This window comes from Oryzias melastigma, linkage group LG4 (genome assembly GCF_002922805.2).
Source record: "Oryzias melastigma strain HK-1 linkage group LG4, ASM292280v2, whole genome shotgun sequence".
Classification (NCBI taxonomy): Eukaryota; Metazoa; Chordata; class Actinopteri; order Beloniformes; family Adrianichthyidae; genus Oryzias; species Oryzias melastigma.
Genome location: NC_050515.1, coordinates 16520186 through 16539907, shown reverse-complemented (window position 1 = coordinate 16539907; position 19722 = coordinate 16520186). Strand labels below are relative to the sequence as shown.

Genomic DNA, 19722 nt, shown 5'->3' with positions numbered 1-19722 from the left:
TACAATTTGACATTAAAGAATTATTGTTTACTACATGGGGCCTTCAAAGAAACACGTTTCCCTGAAAGATTTGTTTCAGATCAAACTGGTCTAAGGCAAAGAAAACCAAGAATTATTAAGTTTAGAAAATGTATGGAGATTAAGAGATTGTGTTAAAAACACAAAAAAATAAAATTTTTGTTGGAGTGGGTCTTGATCTTGATAGTCGTTGTGTTTAATGACCAGCATTTCTTCATTGGTCCTCTAAAATAGTCATTTACCACAAAAATGAGTAATAAACAAACATAAGTATTATAAAAACTAATTCAAAGCATTTCTATTGGCTCTATAAACCTTCACACTCACATCAACACATACATAATACAAATACAGGTCAGTTCAGTTGTGGAAATGTTTTGATTTCCCACTTTTTTATTGTGAACCGACCACTTCTGTTTCAAATTTTTTACATAGATGCATTTTCACCTGAGTTTATTTTTATTTTGTCTTTACTGAGACTAAATGTGAAATATCGGACGGGTTTTTGATGGTAAGAGTGAGTTGGAGATGTGGGAAGACATGATTGAAAATAGCAGAGAAAGAAGAGAAAGAGGTCAGCAGAGCGATCGGAGAGAAAGGAGGAGACTGCTTCAAAGAGCGTAGTTTGCATCAGTTCTTTTTTTTTTTGTACGGTGCTTTTCAGTGGAGTTTTCGTTAATCCAGGGCGAAGGCGTGCAGCTGCACAGCGTCTGTATCAAAGCCTCTGGTGAATATTAGGTAAATCTCCGGCGTGAGTTCAAGTGCGGGCCAGCGGAACGAGTTCAAAAGGTGTCCGCCAAAGTGATCGATTACAACGCCATTAGTAGAAATGTCCACTCTGCTCCCTGACGCTTTAGTTTGGTAAAGGTTTGCTGTTATTTGTCTTTCACTATAAATTCCTGAGAGTTTTTTTTATTTTTCATTTCTTCTCGGCATACAATAAGTTGATGTTCTGGATGATTGCAAATGAAAGAACTCCATGCTGCACTGTAGAGGAAATGAGGCCGGTGAAGAGGGATGCTGGGGGCGGTGAGGGCAGGTGCTTTGGTGAAAACAAGCCTGGTCACATGCTGCTTATTTACATGAATCTTCTTTTTATTCTCATGACAAGCCATTATATCTCCCTGGAATAACCGGCTCACGGAGGTCGATGATGTAAACCGGAGCACGGTTCCTGGAAAGGCGGACGGATCTGCTCGCTTTAGAGCCCAGTAAACAGATTTATTTTGTCACAGGCAGCTAAACAGAGTGTAGTTTATCACTGATTAGCAAAGGGACACTTTTACGCCGCACGATCAATAGCTTAAAATCACTAAAGGATGCCAATAAAAATGGATTTTCTTGTAGTATTGCAGCCAGTAAATCCTCATCTAACTGCTACAGTTGAGTTTTAAAATACATCAAAGCTGTTCCTTCACGGGCTGAAACTCCCCAAAAGACTTAATGTTTATTTATTTATTTATTCACTGTGTCATTTTAATCCCTGTGTAAATCTTTGTTGTTTAATTACATCAATGAATAGATTGCCTTTGGATTTCATTTACTCAGGAAGAAGGAATTTGTAAAGGATTCCTTCAGAGAGGCGTGCTTGCAGCTGCCAGATAAACACTCATCCCCTTTGTTACCATTTCCCAGTTAGATTAGTTTTTGTTTATAATCCTATTATCTCTTGATTTTATTGCTCACTGCTTCTCAGACAGTTGAAGATTAGGAGATTATGCCATAATTAAACAGGGGAGTTCACCATCGTTCCTCCGTTCAGCCGTGATGTAATTCTGCCGTCTTTAATGGCTGTAACTCTGCAGAAAGATGATAAATACGCTTGATTGAATTCAGGGGTCACACTCAGCGGGAGAGCAGACCGACTTTGGACTCAGCGGGAGCTGTTTTACACTTTTTCTCCATTTTTTATGATTTTTTTTCTTGCCTCTTTTAGGTACATCACCCAGCAGGGCCATAAATTAGAAGTGGGGGCACCTCGACCGCCCGCCACCGTCACCAATGCCGTTTCGTGGCGTTCGGAGGGCATCAAGTACAGGAAGAATGAAGTTTTCATGGATGTTATTGAGTCAGTAAATCTGCTGGTGAGAGCTTTATTCATTTTACAAGCTTTGAGTATTTATCACATACTCAGATTTATGGTTTGGGGATGTTTATCTATAAATTGATATACTTTCAGATTAAAAAAGAGAATTAAGACATAAACTGCAAGACTTTAAAAAAATGACAAAACTTTGAATCTTATTCTGAAACAAATAATTACGGTGTTTCCTGAAAGCAAGTTGCTTGCTAAGAACCAGAGTTTTTGTGTTCCTCCGTCCTTTATTTTGATTTGATTTTTGTTAAATCATCTTTTAGGGGGATCTTTTTTTTTCTTTTTTCCCCGATTCTTTTGAGCCACTCAATGTGATTCAAATAAATAAATGAATTTTTAAGTTTAAGTTTAGAAATACATAACAAATCTATATATATGTTTTTAAGATATCCAGATACAGTTCACACACTTTAAAATTTATTAGTGAAATAATAAAGATTTGTTAATCTCATACAGTGTTACGTGGATTCTCAAACGGAGAAGATATACAATTGTTCTGCCTCTCCTGGATGGTGTTTCAGTTTGGCCACTAGGTGGCGATTGCAGCATAGCATTACACCTTATTCCAGAAGAAGGAGAAAGTATCAACAAAAAACTGTGTTTTAAACAATATTTCCTTAAAAGAGTTTGTAAAATTCATACCTGTGAGTTTGTAAAGATGTTAATTAAGTCAGCAATGTATGTTTAGGTCGACTGAGCGTTAGCATTAGCTGTGGGAACCATAAATCCCATTATACGTTAGCATCAAGTTAGCAGATTTTAGCATTATGCGTTAGATTAATCTCTACTTTTATGCATCGATTATTGATCTATGAAGCTTAGATTGATTTATCAATTTCATCAACTCAACCCTACTTTTTATTGCGAGTGGCTTTCCACAAGAGTGCAGGGAACAAGCAGGGTTTTAAGCTAGCTCTCTCAATTTTCCATTATTTTTCAGCTCATATTGTTTTAATACAAGAAAAAAATCTTGAATTAGTGCTGAAAAGTTTTGTTTCCTAAAACTTTTTGGGATATAAACTCTTGAAGGTCATTACTATTCGTGTTGTTTTGACAGAACAGCATATTAATGTCGTATTATTAGGAAACGTACTCCACCAGATCTAACAGGGGATGTTTTTTTCAGCTTCTTCAAGGTCAGAATTTACCTCCAGCAATAGAAAAAGGGCACAACTATGTGCACAGATATGCTTTTATTTTTTAAAAGATGAACAAGATCCTCTGTTTTTTAAAGTCTCGTCCTTGAAAGAAGATTTCAGGGACAGCTCAACTCAGAGTAAAATAGATTTTAAAATGCAGGAGAAGCTAACAAGGAGGCCATTTATTTAACAACTACTGTGAAGCTGCACTTATTCATAAACTCCTCAAATGTGTATTTTTTTGTAGCAAAAGTCCTGTTGCCTTTTTTAAAATTAAATGATGTTTATTTTACAAATTCTATTCATATTAGATGTTTTAATGATTATCTCTGAATCCTGATATTCTTGTTATTTTGGCAGGTGAGCGCTAACGGCAGCGTCCTGCGCAGCGAAATCGTCGGCAGCATCAAACTGAAGGTGGTCTTGTCCGGGATGCCAGAGCTGAGACTAGGCCTCAATGACAAAGTGCTGTTTGAAATCACCGGCCGTGAGTGGTTTTTATATCAATCGAACAGGAATACAACAAAATATAGAAAAAATAAAATTACTCAAAATATATTTTTTTAATTAATTTGATTATTAAATTAATTTCAGCTTTTCTTTTTCAATTTTCCCACCTGGAATTTAAAGAAATCTTTTAAAAATATTCACAAAATAGGTGCTTGAAGCTTCTTATCAAGCTTCTTATAGTTTCTGTATTATAAAAGTGCTGCATGTATGGAGTAAATTGTTAAAGTTCAATCAGAAAAGCGTAAAATTGCTTCAGATTGAGTTGCATAAATAAAATCAGAATTGGTGTTTGCTACTTCTGATCATTTTTCCACTTTTCTAAGGCTTAATATTAAACTACATTGTCGTTCTTCATTTTCTGAGCGACACAGTGTTGTGTTTTACTGACAGGAGATTATCTCAGGCTGCTGGGGCTCCACATAAACTGACAGACTGTTAACAAAGCCGTCATCTTTCCTGAATGCAAAATGAGCATATTTCATATTGAAATAGACATTTCCAACTTTTTTTGCGGATGATCACTCCCACCTTGAACTCGTCCTCACACCTCCTCTGCATGTCTCAATCCCATTCTTCTCATTCTCCCCCCCTCCTCTCCCATCTTTTTCTTGTATTATTTTAGCAGCAGTGTTTCTCACCGATTAGTTTTTCCTCTCCTCTCCTTGTCTTCCTCTGTGTCTCCTTCGCCCTCATCTCCTCCACACCTCCCTCCCTCCCTCCTCACACGCTGTTCCTCGTTGAAGGGGAAAGGCTCCATCACTGTCTGGCCTCTATGCCTCCGAGTTAATCCTCACCCTGGGCTACAGCCCCGCACATGAAAGGTGAGGTTCTGTGCCTTTGCTGTGTTTGCAGCCGACAACCCCCACCACCACTCCCCCACTCCTGCTGTCATTCCCCTGAAAAGCTCATTCCTCATGATGATCAACAAACACAGCGTCTGACTTGGAAGGAAAATTATTCCACTGCCTCTTTTTTATTTATTTTTTCTTATGGAATATTTTAAAGTCTATTTTTTAACTAATGTCTCTCTATCATACATGCACATTAGGGGTTGTCTCTGCTGGGTGCAGCCAATGCATGGCAAGATAAATCATCTAATGCTGCCCTCTACTGGCGAAAATTGAGAACTGCAACAACATGAAACTACATGTTTAGAGTTGTGCTGTAATTTCCTGCTTGTTTATTCATGATGTACTGACTCACAAATAATCTAAAGTCAAAGATTTGAATGTCCTTTTAGTCGGTGGACACATTTTAAAAAATAGATTTTTTTAATTGACAATCATTAAAAATTATTCTAAACCTATTTAGTTCAAGTTTTTTCATTCAGTTTGATCAATCTTCCTGTTCTTGGATTTGTTTTTTTGTATTATTTTTCTTCTATTCTAACTGAATTACATTTTTTGTCAAATTATAATTCTTGTGAACGTAGAATTAAATGTAAATAACTATGTATTTATTTTCAGTAAGAAATGAGAGCCAGACATGTTAACATTAAAGCCTTTGGCTTCATGAGCTGCTAGATATGTGCGGTATTTATGAAATGTCACTGTGTGAACTGGCTTCTTGTGTCTGAGAATATAAACGAGATCGCAGCTGTCTGCTGTTGTACATTAGAAACAAGGAAACAGGTGAGGATGGTCTTAAAGGTAACCCGCGGGGGGATTCTGTTGCATCTTATATCCTCCTCTGACACAAACACACCTTTCCCGGCCCCTGAGGTGCAACCAAGGCGGCGAGCGTCCCGCATGACCTTTTCTTCCCGCCTTGTGTTGATGAGGCTCCAGTGCCCGTTTGTTATTAAAGTCCAACTCCGATCATCTTTTGATCTATTGTAAAAGTGTTTCCACTGATATTTAAGTTATTGTGATGCTGTTTGATTAGGCTAAATCAAAAAATGTGTCGTTTTCTGGGACATAGTTTCTGCAGAGCGGCAGTAGTTCATAATAGTTGTGGGCTTGACTTTTCTTGGGGAATACAGTGAGTGAGCGCTCATTTCCCATCATTCCTTTGTTTACACTCTCTCCCACTAGCATGCAGCCCCTCATAACCTCGACCTAACATAAATAGTGAACAATATCTGTACTATCCAGCCAAACGGTTTTGATGCCAGCTCAAATGAGCAAAAAAAGAAACATACATGAATCTGTTTGTCTGCATGTGGATGTATCGGAATGGAGCGGAGCAGAGGACTTGAGGCCCGCTGATTGTAGAGATAAATTACTACTTAACTTCTGCTGAAACTATGTCCATGAAAACATTTTTTCTTTATTTATTTTGGCTAAAGATAGTACATTCATAATTAAAAGACCACTGGAAACTCTTTTACAATAAACCAAAAGATAATCGGAGTCGGACTTAAAGGGTTAAGTCATATAAGTTTGAGTCATCAGACAAAGTCGGTCGTCCCTTCATTAAAATAAATCATGAACTTCTAAAGACTGAATTAGGGGAAGGATCTAAGATGCAGGAACACTTTTTCACCCTGATTTAGAGCCTTTGCTCATGAAGTGCAAATACATAAACCATAAATGAGAGAATGTGTTCTTGGATGATAGATGAAGTGCTCCAAAAGCTTTTCATAAATAAAGCCAGGGCTTGTTTTTGGCAGAGTGATAACACGTCAGACTGAAAAGTCTCATTTGTGAGTAATCCTAACATATTCCAGTTTTCAGTGGTGCGGGTGGGACTGTGTTTGTGAGGCAGCTGATTGGACTCCTGTGGGGGAGACGGGGGATGCTGGTGGAAGGTATTGAGGGCAAACGGCGTGCACGCTCGTGTTTGGCAGGAAAATAATTGTTCAGTAAGGGACCAGAGGAGGGCAGATGGATGTGACAGCACGCCGCTTCTGCAGTGTTTGTGAGCACGGGAGACGGAGGGAATTGTTTGTCACTCATTATTACCTTGACCTTGATTTCCCTACTGTCTGCGTGGAAAAGCTCTCAATCTTTTTTTTTTTTTAGTGTACATCAGCGTGCATTTGTGTGTCTTGATAGGAGAGAAGAGCAAAGCTGTGGAGCTGGAGGACGTGAAGTTTCATCAGTGCGTCCGTCTGTCCCGTTTCGAGAACGACCGCACCATCTCTTTCATTCCACCGGATGGCGAGAGTGAGCTCATGTCGTACCGCCTCAGCACAGCCGTGAGTGGAGTCCACACATCTGTCAGTCTTTACATACATTTGACATTTTTTTGCTCACATATAAGCAGTTTTTTGTCCTCCTTTCCTGTTGGGATCCTGTTTACAGAAGATTTGAATATGTTTTCATAAAGTTACAAAATATATATGTTTTATTTTTAAGGAAAATCTCAATAAATTTAGGTAATTTTATAAAATCCAAGTTGTCTCTTTTGACTTATTAGTTATCGTTTTAGATGTTGTGATAAATAACTTCAGTTTTTCATCCAAAAACTGATTTTTTAAAATCATTTTACTTGGCATCCTTGTTTAAAAAACAAAAACCCTCCATACTATTCTGCTTTAGGATTATAAGATCTTAATTGTACATTATTTTAGACCAGGAATAACTTTTTTTCTGTGGTTGTAAAAGGCAAAATGCTTAATAAATGCATCTTTTTGTGCCCCTTCATATCTCTTATTCAATCAAAACAAAGATCTGTCCACATTGAGGTTTGAATTAATTGCTGTTGCAGACTAAATCTTTTTATTCTGGCTGTTCCAAATTGTATATTTATAAACTTCCCCCCAATATCTACTATTTTAAGTGCAACAACACTTCAAAAACCTCTTAAAATGAGACTAAAACGACACATTTTAATATCTTCCTGACCAACAGAGGAAAAAAATTATTTGTTTTAATCCACCAAAAACTACAATTCCCAAAGCCCCGCCCCTTTTACATTTAGTATCATTGGAAAACCCCAAATGTCCTCTGCAGATACCAAAAGAAGATAATTTGTGTATGAATTTATTGGGAGATGTTCAGGTTAGAAATGTTCTCCACATTGGATAAATCTGCATTACTAGTATTCATGAGGTTAGAAATTTGAATAAAATATTTAGGAAACTTTTTAGTTTTAAAAATACTATCTGAAGTACACAAAATGTGTTTAATTTGAGATTTTGCTTGAAATACTGAGTTTTCAAGATCAAATGACTCAACAGAATTTACAAGATTTACTGTCCTAAAAGAAGTCTTGTTTTAGATCAAGTGTAAAAACATTTAAATTAAAACTTAACATAGATTATTGTTGAGATTTTGTGTTTTTGTGTAGAAAAACTCATTACCTACTCTGCTTTCATTTCACACATAGCATAGCTTTAACAAACTCTACCCACACTGTTTTCAACAGGTTCCTGATCAGTTGAAGCACTTCCTGATTTGAGAAACAACATTGTTCCCAAATTCAAACAAACCCGTCAATCACTTCATTGTTTCAGAAACTGTAAATACTCTAAACTGTATCCAAGAAAGATTGATACATCTTTAAAGTCTGTGGTTACTCCAAAGCAGCACAGCAGATGGACTTATAAAAGTCACCGTATGAGTGCTGAGAACCAATGATGCTTCATGCAGCTGTGCTGCTCTCTTATTTATCATTAATTAAGACTTCCTGAAATCTGGGGATAAGAAAGTCCTATGAAATCATTTGATTTAAAGATGGAGTCCAGCTGCGACTATAAAAAGCACGGTGATCATGACATCCTCCTTTACAGTCTTTCATCCCTTCAAACAGGATCAAATGTTTGTTTGGTTTCAACACCACAGCTCGTTGTTTCTCTGTTCTCTGCTGTCGCCGTCCTGATGAGCGCATTGATGCTGGCCGCCCTGACCCCGCCTCATTCTGTCTCTTGTTCTGTCGATAGCAGGTGAAGCCTCTCATATGGATTGAGAGCGTGATTGAAAAGTTTTCTCACAGCCGTGTGGAGATCAAAGTGAAGGTAAGAACAGGTCGCACTTTAACATGCAAGGACATGGAGACACACCGTCCAGTGTATTTTATTGTTAACCAATGTTAGCTTAAAATTATAAGTACTGTACTTTGCATTATTATTATTACTGCTCACCATCACTGAGAAAAGATCTTGAAGTGTGTCCCGTCACCTCCTGCAGGCTAGAAGTCAGTTTAAGAGCCGCTCCACTGCCAACAATGTGTCCATCATGGTGCCGGTGCCCAGCGATGCTGACTCACCCAAGTTCAAGACCAGCACGGGCAGCGCCAAGTGGGTGCCCGAGAAAAACGTCGTTCAGTGGAACATCAAGTCTTTTCCTGTGAGTCCTGCATGTAGCAAACCATCCAAGTTTTTATTTATTTATTTTTATAACATTTCAAATGTTAGTTACCGTATTTATTGGACTATAAGTCACTTCAGAGTATAATACTAGAGTATAATGCACTTTTGGGAAAAATTTAGTTAACGAAAGTACGTAAAAAGAGCAAAATTTCAAATCATATTAACAAAATAGATATTGGACTGAATATTTGCATGCTTCATGAAACACTGAAGGAGTCTATTATATTAGTGAAACTTAAACAGTTTATTTAGATATCCATAGCATGAAGAACATGCAAGTGAATCAACTAAACTCTTTATATCACTTTAAATCACTAAATCTGTTGAATTCTTCAGCCTCTGTGTGGCTTTGAAACAATTTTGTTAAGCCTGGTGTAAAAGTTGATTTGCACTGTTCCATCTGCAGTGCATTGACTCAAAAAAAGAATGTTCATCGATCAATCAGAATGCTTACATCGCCTTACTCATGTCTGCATCTAAAGTCCGTCCCTCCACTATGCAAGCTTTATGCAGAAGTTCTATTTCCGTTTACGCGTCAATTTTGCGGTAAAAAGCCAAAGAAATTAGAAATTTGTCTCAAAATAAAAACGTCCACATTTTATTTTAAAATGAAGGTGACGTGCCCTTGCGATTTGGCCCTTTAACCCCACAGATAAATAACCCCAGAATCCATTTTCGCCATGGACGACAAAAGTTTTGGAAGAACAAAAATGGCATCGTTTGTGACAGAAAACATGCATTTTACAAAGACTCAGTGAGGAAGAAGAGGGCGTGGAGCCCGATAGCTAAAGTTTTGGAAGGAGAAACCACTTCTCCGTGAGTCACGGGGTTATGGGGACGGACTGGAGACGCAACGGAGACGATGTCAACTATCTGACAGTTAGGAGACGGACTCCCCATGCAATTGAAGTGAGATGACAAACCAGTATAAATTCAGGATAAGACTGAGCGGCGCTTCTTCTTCTGCATTGCTGCAAGTAGTAAATACTGATACAAACACCTACAGCGCCCTCTGGCGGTTGTTGCATAAGTCGCACCCACATTCAAAGTATGCAAAAAAATATATATACTCCAAAAAATCAAGTAGCTCTCTTATTCAAGTGTTTTACCATTATTTTGTACATTATTTGAACAAATATCCTCTTTATTTAGCATTCAACTTCCTGTTAATCAGATCTGATGTAAAAACGGACTCTAAAAACACACTAAAAACATCAAAAGTATTTCTTCTGTTTGCTTCAGGGGCCGAACCCGGTTGGTAAGACTCTGCAAACATAAGTCTCACCATCTGAGGAAACAAAGAAAAGTCGTTACACATTAATTCAGGCCAAGTTTCCTTTTAAAGCACCTGTCAAGAACTGATATTGGCTGGGTAATTCATTACACCTCCAGCCTGACAGGAAGTGTTAAGAATTACTGACGATCTTTTGTCATCCAGCTCTCGTGTGAATCTGCAGAACAGTTGTCTTTCCACCTTAAAAGTCTGCAGAAGCCGTGTTTTTAAAAGCAATCTTGGCGAACAACATCTTTTTTTAAACCATTTGTGCAAAATGCTATTTTTTTTCAGATTTATATGGGCTCAGCATAAGAGTTTCTTTTTTTTCATAAGTGAATGTTGTCAAATAAAAGCTTGCAGATTAAACTTCCATTTAAATCTAAGATTGTTGTTCATAAATCAGCCCTGAACTGTAGAGGAATCATTTAGAAAGAAGTGATGGGAAATGCTTGTTTGAGAGACTGTAAAATCATAAATGCCAGAAACTCATGTTTTTTTGCTTATACATTTTTATCTTCCAGAAAATTACTCTCTTGTTTTTGTGTTTCTAAAAGGAGCTGGCTTTGACTCAGGTGTGGCTCCAAACAAGACCTTAACCTCTAGTTTTCATCGTTATTTTAAGTCTTAAAGGTGAAAGAGACTAACAGCTTTGCAGCTCTCACTGTGTTTTGCTTGTGTGTTTCCTAGGGGGGTAAGGAGTATGTGATGCGCGCACACTTTGGCCTCCCCAGCGTGGAGAGTGATGAACAGGAGGCAAAACGACCAATCACAGTCGACTTTGAAATCCCTTATTTCACCGTGTCTGGGATCCAGGTGGAGTCCTTCACACACCGAACAGTTGGACGCTAAACCACGGCTGCAGCTGTGAAGCTGTAACATCTCAATTCTGAGCGGCCTCTTCCCAGAAGCTTTAATAATTCATGGAATGAGCTGTACATGAATTACTGTGGTTCCGTTTTCCCACAATGCTTTTGTTGTCGCCCCATAACTCAAAACGTTTTTAGGAGAGAACCGTTTTCCAGCTCATTTTTTAGATTTAGTGGGTTCTGTTCAGGGAGAAACCCTTCCACCTCTGATATAAAAAGTAACTACTGCCCAGTGAGTTCATTAACTAACCACTTGACGGATTATTACACAGGCTTCAGTACTTTTGAAGTACTCAAAAGTACTTCTATTTACATTTTTAGGACAGCTGTATGGTATGGAGGTTTCTTTGAGCCATAATTCAAAGTATTATGCATTTCTCAATTGACAATTCAATTTTCAATATGATAATATATTTTGCAAATTACAAATTAATATTAAAATTTACTATTTAATATGACTTTTTCAAAAATAAAATATTGAATACACAAATGAATTGCATTGCAAATTGTCATGGGTTTTTGATGTCATAATTCAAATGACAATGCATTTTACAATTTACAATTCAACATTTAATAATGACATTTCAGTACATAGTTTGCTTCAAATTCATTTTAAAGTTTAATATGCAAACTGTCAAATGCTTATCAGGATGGGGTCTTCCACCTCGCTCCTCCAAAAATGTCTAAAAGAGCTGCACCTCAACATTTGAAGTCAAAGTCATCCACATAGAAGCAAATTCATTATCAAATAGCGCATTCTCTCTGTAACCTCCACCACCAAACAATTCCATTGGTTAGTTGAGTCGACATAAGGATGTGGAGGCGGGATTTAGCAAATGTAGGGAGGTGGGAGGTCCCGCCCTGATGAGCATTTGACAGATGCATATCAACTTGAATTTTGGCATAGATAAAGTGCCACGCTATGCAAAGGAGAATGCATTACACCAGGGGGCGCTGTTTTGCAAGTTGATTTGAGTTTTGACACAAAAAGAGCATGAGATTTTACTGTGCAATAGATTTTTAAGTTACTTTAAAATGAATTTAAAGCAAACCATGTATTGAAAAGTCATTTTTAAATATTGAATTGTAAATTGAAAAAAAACATCATCAAATTGCATGATGAATTTGCATATTGTATTGTCAAGTGAGAAATACATAGTATTTTGAATTAAGGCTTAAAGAGTTTGCCCACCTCTGACTTATACAATATTTTACATTTGAAGGAAGAAATAAATCCAGAGGACAGCTGGTTTTGTTTCTTTCTTTTTTTATTTTTTTGAAGAGGAATCTCAATAAAATGTTTTTTGACGTTCGCAGGTGCGTTACCTGAAGATCATTGAAAAAAGCGGCTACCAGGCGTTGCCATGGGTACGCTACATCACACAAAGTGGAGGTGAGAAAACAAGCACTATCAGGAAAGTGCCATAAAAGAAGACACTTGCATTGTGGAAAGAATTTTAACAATAAAATGAATGGTAGAAAGGAGAAAACAATCAAAGATTTCTGTGCATTTCAATTGAAAAAAAGGAAAACTACTTTTTTATTGTTGTTTTTGGCCAAAAGCAGCAAAATCATAATTAAAAGACTACTTTTTTACAATAGATCAAAAATGATCAGAGTGAGACTCTAAGGCAGATCAGTTTAATCTGCACCGATCTTGTTGATAAATGGGATGTTTTTCCTGAGAGGTCAGAATTTCTACATCAACACTTACTGCCCGCCCCTCCGGTGAACCCAGCCAAACAACATTCATCAGCTCTATTACCCAGCTCTGTCATCATGAGCGGTGGCATCAGGGCTTCAGCCAAAGATAGAAACTTTACAAACTGTCTGGTTTGTTCGGGCTTGGTTAAATGCCAGTTAGATTTGTGTCGCAGCACAACCACCTGGGATCCGGGGATGCAGCCGCTGCCCCGAGAATGAACCCAGATCTGTCAAACTCAAAGGTGACACCAAGGACAGCGAGGAGTGTTTGTCAGTCCCTAAGATTTCGCCTGTAAAAGCGTTTCCACAGATCACGTCGTTTCCATTCGTTACGTATGGACACATTAAAACCACAGAATGCTGCAGAATCCTCCTGAAAAGACGAGTTTCAATATCGAGACAAAGAGTGAATTCCAAGTACACGACTGCATTCCATTAATCATATCTGTTACCCGGCTTGCTATGATTGGGGTCAGGGTCTGCAGAGACCCGACTGCTGCCAGCGTTTGCCTCTCACGCAAGCGCCAAAGAGGACAAAAGTTGAGGAAATGTTGCCACTTCAGGGAAGGCTTTCACCTCTTTCACTTTTGTCATCAGCAGCACAGGGAGGATCGAATTTCACTGAATCCTCAGTTCACGCTGATGAAGTGAAAGCTTGTAACGACTGGCCATGTCATACAGGAAAACAGCTGTCATATCTGATTGTTCGGTGTGACGTGTCCGATCGGGATGTTTCCCTAAATAAAGTATCGCACAGTAAAGGCCGCACGCCGTTTCTTCAGTTTCAAAGTGAGGAAGTCTCACCCCTCCCCTCGCTCGTTATCTCCTCAATTATTCACAACTCCATCCTCGCTGAAAAAGAGCTTTTTAACAAGAAAGTGACACCTCTGAATTTTTTGCAGTGGCATAAAGACTTCTTTGTGCGGCTGCTGTTGGGAGTCGTGGCTCCGTTCAGCCCTGAGGTGTCTTTTTCATTATGTAGAGCAAAGCGGAGCGTTGGCAGGTTTCACCTTCCACACAGAAGATTGGGTTTTATGCATACTTGCAGCTAATTTATATATATAAATTAGAGGTTAAAATCCAGAATTCATGGGGTTTTTTTACTCTAAATTTTCAATGTTGGTGTTCAATAACATGATAAAAAAAATGAAATTTAGAGCTACCATTAAGGGTTAAGAAGACTTCTATGAGTTGATTATTGGTTATTATTCAAACAATCCTGCGGCTCCCTTTTGTGTAAACTCCGGAGGCCTGAACAGAGCCTCCATTGTCATTGATGTGAGCTGCAGGGGCAGTGAAGGGAGGAAAGCTGGGCTTTAATGCTGTGCTGTTACCTTTCTTGGCAGATTACCAGCTCCGGACAAACTAAAGGGCACACATGCGTCTAGACAAATGGATATTTTCTCCCTCTGTCCGTCTTCATCGCCCCTCTCCTCGGCGCCCTGTCTGCAGACGACAGGTGCAGGGGGGGGGCAACGTCTACGAACTCATCTCTAAACGGCCTCCTTTCCTGTTCCGTCAGGAAAACGAGCTGCATCACCTCTGACCTGTAATAAGAGTTCCAATTTTAATATCTGAATAATGAAGGGACCGTCTGTGACCCCCTTCTGGTTCTGGGAAGCTCTCATTTCTTCTCTTTTATTGCCACAGATTTATTTGGTTCATAATATTTAACATTTTTGGAAACATCCAATATGATATATGATGATAATAAAATATTTTTTTTTATAGTTTTGGCATTAAGTAGCTTTGAGGGAATTTTTCAGGAACAAATATTGCTGACTTTGTACATTTTTTTTTGTAATTATGTCACAATCTCTTAAACTAGTTTTTTTTTTATTCCTAATGACCCCCCCCCCATAATACCCAAGAATGACTCTGCTTTGTCATCCTCTCAATGTCGTGTTTTTTCCAGCACTGTGACCATAAGTCCAAACGCACAGGAGCACCAGCAACCCGTCAATGATTAATAAGGCCCAATATTGTCAGAGGCTGTGACGGCGTAACATAATAACAGAGACCCATGGGGCTTGTAACCTTGTCCTTGTTTGGAAAATCAGCTCTGCAGCTTCACTGTAGAAACTCCAGGAACGAGCCACTTTTTAAAAAAAAAAACAATAATTAGTCATATTCCAGCTCCTGTAGGCTCCCGTTTGTGTTCACGTTCACTTCACTCCATCACTTCAGATCAGCTGTTGTGTGTGTGTGTGTGGGGGGGGGGGGGGGGGTGTCTTCTTTTTTAAATTGTGTATGTTCTTAACTAATGTATCTGCTACTGTTTGTCCATGGGAAATGAAGGGATATATTTGGAAATAAACATGTTTTCGTTAATTTTTTGGGAGTTTTATTTCTAGTAACCCAGATCAATAAATAATTAGTAAAAAATACTCCTATTGGTGGACACATTTGCCATAAACGTCAGAATTTTTTAATTTAAGAAATTAAAATTCCTGAAAGGTGTTTGACCCTTCAGTGTTAGTTATTTTTACATCTGAGCCTTTTTCGTGTATAAAAAAAAAGATTTAGGTTTGTCACCTTTTTTTAAAGCTCACTCATGGCACAAGATAGTCAGAGGATGCAGATTGATCATTGACTTTAGCCAAAGCAGAAATAAAAAACAAACAAACAAACAAAAAAACATGTCATTCACAGATTAGACATAAAAATTGTTGGAAAATGTAAATTTTTGGGGTGTGACTCTCTCAAATGACTTCAGCTGACATTCAAATACCATATTGTTAAGAAGGTTGCCAGCATCTTTTCTCTTTATGGAGACTAAAGTAATCTCACTGTGAAAGAAAAGAAATCTCTAAGCAGCGTGGTTTGTTCTGCCAGCAGGACTATCTGATACGACCTTCCAGTCCTGGAAGCAGTTTTTAAATCTAGACTCTTAATTAAAGCAACTCAGATTGTTAATGATCTCACTGGTCATTTGGGGTGTTTGACCTTCAGCCACCTAGAAGAAGTTGTTGCGCCATTAAGGCAGAATCCAAATACTTCCCCTCCCCTTACAACTTCTCCCTATCCCTACATTTCTCTAAATGGAGAAATATGGGAAAATAGTGTCCAAATTTCCATACCAAAAAAACTATATAATGCAGGACTATCTAGTGTCCTGGATTTTAAAACCAGATCTGACAACATAATCTCTATTATCATTTTTTTTCTAAAAGACATCACAGATTTCAAAGTGAAAATCTAATCAATACGAGCGTTTTACGACATCTATTTATGAATCTGTTGTGTTCTGGTGACACTATCAGATGTGGAAAGTTTGTTAAAAAGATCATATTTTTTTTTTTTTCACAAAAATCTTCAAATCTTTTTAAATATAAACATTGGATAATAAATCTAGTTGGGACCAATTTCTTGAAACAAAATTCTTGTTGACTTTCAAGAATATTATAGTTATGGTACAGTTATAAGTTGAACACCCAAAATGTTAGGGGGGTATGATTTATTGTACAACAAAAAGCTGTAACGTGAGCCGTGGTCTTTTGTGTTCTGCGTGTGTAAGGAGGAAGACATGGTGCTAGTCTATACCAGCCTGCAAAGATCGCGGCCTTGTTCATTGTCCCTCCACTGTTCCGTCATCAACAATGGAGAACTGTGTGATCCCCTTTCGGCTCAAGGCAGCCACTTGTGTTTCGGTGGAGATAAGAGACGTGAATGCAAACCGGCAGAAAGGTTTCACCAGCGGCTTCAACGTTTTGAGAAAAAAATTAAAAAGTGAGATTCATTACAGCAATGCAGACTGTGTGGGCCATAAGTTGATTTTCACTGCAGATTTTGATTTTAATGTATATTTAAAATGAGTCAACACCAGAGTAAAAATGATCATATGGATCTAAAAAATCTTCACGTTTTGATCATAGATGTTGCCTTATACAGCTGTATGGTTAAACTAAAATAACCTTACAAAGGTGAATCATATTTTTAAATGAAAAGAATGTTTTGTTTTTAATAAGACCTGGAGCATGAACAATGACATTTGTTATTTAAATAGCAAAACACACGACTCTAATGCAGTGGTTTGATCAATTTTACTGTAGTTTAATGTCTTAATTTACAAAAAAAAATGTACAAAAGAACAATGTTGTTTATTTTTTACACATTTAAAATGCCTAGTTTTTATTATTATTTTTGTTTTATGTAGTTTTACAATTCTAGGGATGTAGATTATATTCTCTTTTTGCCTTTAAAAGTGCTTTTCTACAATATTTTGACTTTGTGGCCAATAAGAACGCCACAGCGAGATGCAAAATGGACCTTGGGGAGGTTCAGTGTCGGCCATCTGTTAAGAGCCCAACCTCAAATCTCATAAAGGCATCTGCAAGCCAGTAACAGCGGCACGTGATCTATGGTGAAACATGTTTGCAAGGACAAACACACACAAGCTCCATCAGACGTCTTTAAGTTTGGCTAAAGATGACAGACAGGAGCAGTTGGTTGTGTGCTGAAGGAGATCCAACATGTATGTGTGTGATGTACACAGTTAATCTTTTTTTACCTGTAAAACTCTTCAAACCACATCAGCCGTTCATTTTATTATAACTTTAGTCATTATTAACTTCCTCTTTACATAGCAGGAAAAATTATTCATAAAACTTGTAGTTTTACATTTGAATTGAGTTTTAATTAAGGTTACCTTTGACTTTGTATAATTACACATTTATTTAACTAAAAAAAGTATTTTTAGTTTCTTCCTGTGATTGATGTAAACAACAACCAGCTTCATTAGCACATATGTTTTGGAAATATTAGATATTTTTCAAAATTTTATCAAGAATTTTTAAAAAGAAACTTAAACCAGACCAACTCACTAATTTGTTTGGAGTACCACCAAATGATAAGAGACCCATCAAACTCCCAAAACATGGTTATACTGTTTCTAACGCTTTTGGCACAACAATTAATCTTGTTAAACTGTAAACCAAAAAGGCCCCCGACCCTTTCAGAACTGATGGGAGACATTATGGAACATCTACAACTAGAAAAAATCAGATTCACACTTAAAGGAAAACAAGAAGAGTTTTATAGAACCTGGCAACCTTTCATAGACCTTTTTGATATTATGAAACGACAATTACTGAGCTTCATACCGACTGTTAAATGTGATGTCCTCCATTTTGTGTTTTTTGTTTGTTTTGTGTAGCTTTAGATTAAGGAAACAAATCTGTTTTATATGTCATCTATGTATGAAAATCAGAATAAAGACAACAACAAAAAAAAACTTTTTAATGCTCAAGTCAGGATATATATATATATATATATATATATATATATATATATATATATATATATATAATTGAGCACAGTACTTACTACAAAAGTTGATTATGATTTCATTAAATGTGTTATATAACACAACAAAAGGGGAATGTTTGTGCCTATACAGCCAACAAAGGATTATATATTGGCTTCTGTTAATTATTGTTTTAAATAACTCTTTCGACTGTATAGCATCAATGCAATTCATTTACTAAAATGACAACTTAGCTTAGATAATTTTGTATCAAAAGGCCTATTACACTTTTCCTAAGCTTTTCTGAGTAAAATATATCCATATATATGATAAAGAGCACATTTTCTAATGAAATACAAGTTATTTTCATGAGCTCTTTCCTACCTGGAAGTAAAACGCCTCGATCTTTGAGGCTCCGCATTTCGCTCCTTGTTAGTGCAAACAACAAAAACATCCAAACTTTGGCTCAGAGGAGGAAGTTGGTGAGTGTGTTAGCCTGGGTGGGCGGAGCTGGCAGCGCACTCTTCCTGGAAGGGGCTGTTCTCACTTAATGACGTCACAATGTGAGGACCCGTTTGTTTCGTGGATTGGAAGGGGGTTCAGGGTTTTAGAGGAATGCTCAGAAATGTGTGAATAGAGCGAAATACCACATTAGGGTTGTTTTTGTGAGGATTTTTTAATATAATACACTGAAAAGCTAAAAAAAGTAGATTTTGCATGATATAGGCCCTTTAAAAAAATGCTGTTTTTTACTGCTGCCTCTGCCTCAAAAAGTCTTTCTTATGTTATCAGAAATATTCAAAAAAATCTAGATGGCATGTCAAAGTCAGAACGTTATTCTACAAAAATAAACTTGGATGATTTTTTTTTTTCACCAGAAGCTTCCTTTTCTGAGCTAAAATAAGTTATTGTAAGGTAAGCAGACAATAAAAGAACCAAAAAAGGAAAAGTGACCAAATCCTTAGTTCTGCTCATTACAGACCATAAAATGTGAAGTCAATTGACTTTTTGTCTTTTTCATTTGCCAACGGCAAACCTTGTGGGGCAACAAATCGGAGATCCTTTCTTGGAAAACAGCCATCGCGCCAGCTGGGCCACTGACCTCAGATCAAGTGGGTTGTTGCATGTAAGTGTTATTAGAAAAACTAATGGGAAAGTGCATAGTCAAGGACATCACAATAAATGACTTATTGTAGTGGCTGGGATGGCATATAGTTGGTTACATCCACACTACTGGCTGTATATGAGAACTGGACTTTCCCTTCCCCGCCTCACGTTCCAAACAGGAAGTACCTGCTGGCTCCAAGAAGGTAAAATTTCAGACTTCTATAAAGCAATAAACACATTTTACTCAGTCATTCTATTTTTCAGAATAACCATTCATGTTCTGATAACTTTTTTTTAAACTTTTTTTTACTAATCCTATTTTTATTTCTGTTGTACAAGTTATAAACGGACTATTCAGACACCTCAATAAAAGTATGGTCACATTCAAAGCATTTAATTCACAGATTCTCCCGTTTCTCTAGCGGTAGGTGTGAAGACTTCCAACAAGCTCACTCCTGATTGGTGAGGGTGTTGCCATAGAAACGTGGATGTAAACTGACTCTGACCA

At 37.4% G+C, this 19722-nt stretch overlaps 1 protein-coding gene across 2 annotated transcripts in view; it reads left to right on the top strand.

Moving 5' to 3' along the window:
- ap1m3 (adaptor related protein complex 1 subunit mu 3) overlaps positions 1-15193 on the top strand; it is a 31789-nt gene extending 16596 nt beyond the window's left edge. Inside the window, exons 5-12 of one of the 2 annotated variants that reach the window (XM_024279363.2) lie at positions 1955-2102; positions 3613-3739; positions 6759-6901; positions 8591-8662; positions 8835-8993; positions 10980-11105; positions 12476-12551; positions 14209-15193. In XM_024279363.2, coding sequence (XP_024135131.1) covers positions 1955-2102; positions 3613-3739; positions 6759-6901; positions 8591-8662; positions 8835-8993; positions 10980-11105; positions 12476-12551; positions 14209-14231 — 874 coding nt within the window. In that variant the 3' untranslated portion in view covers positions 14232-15193. Of the gene's footprint in view, positions 1-1954; positions 2103-3612; positions 3740-6758; positions 6902-8587; positions 8663-8834; positions 8994-10979; positions 11106-12475; positions 12552-14208 lie in introns of both variants that reach the window. The other variant, XM_024279362.2, reaches the window with a different exon arrangement.
- Positions 15194-19722: the final 4529 nt, after the last annotated feature.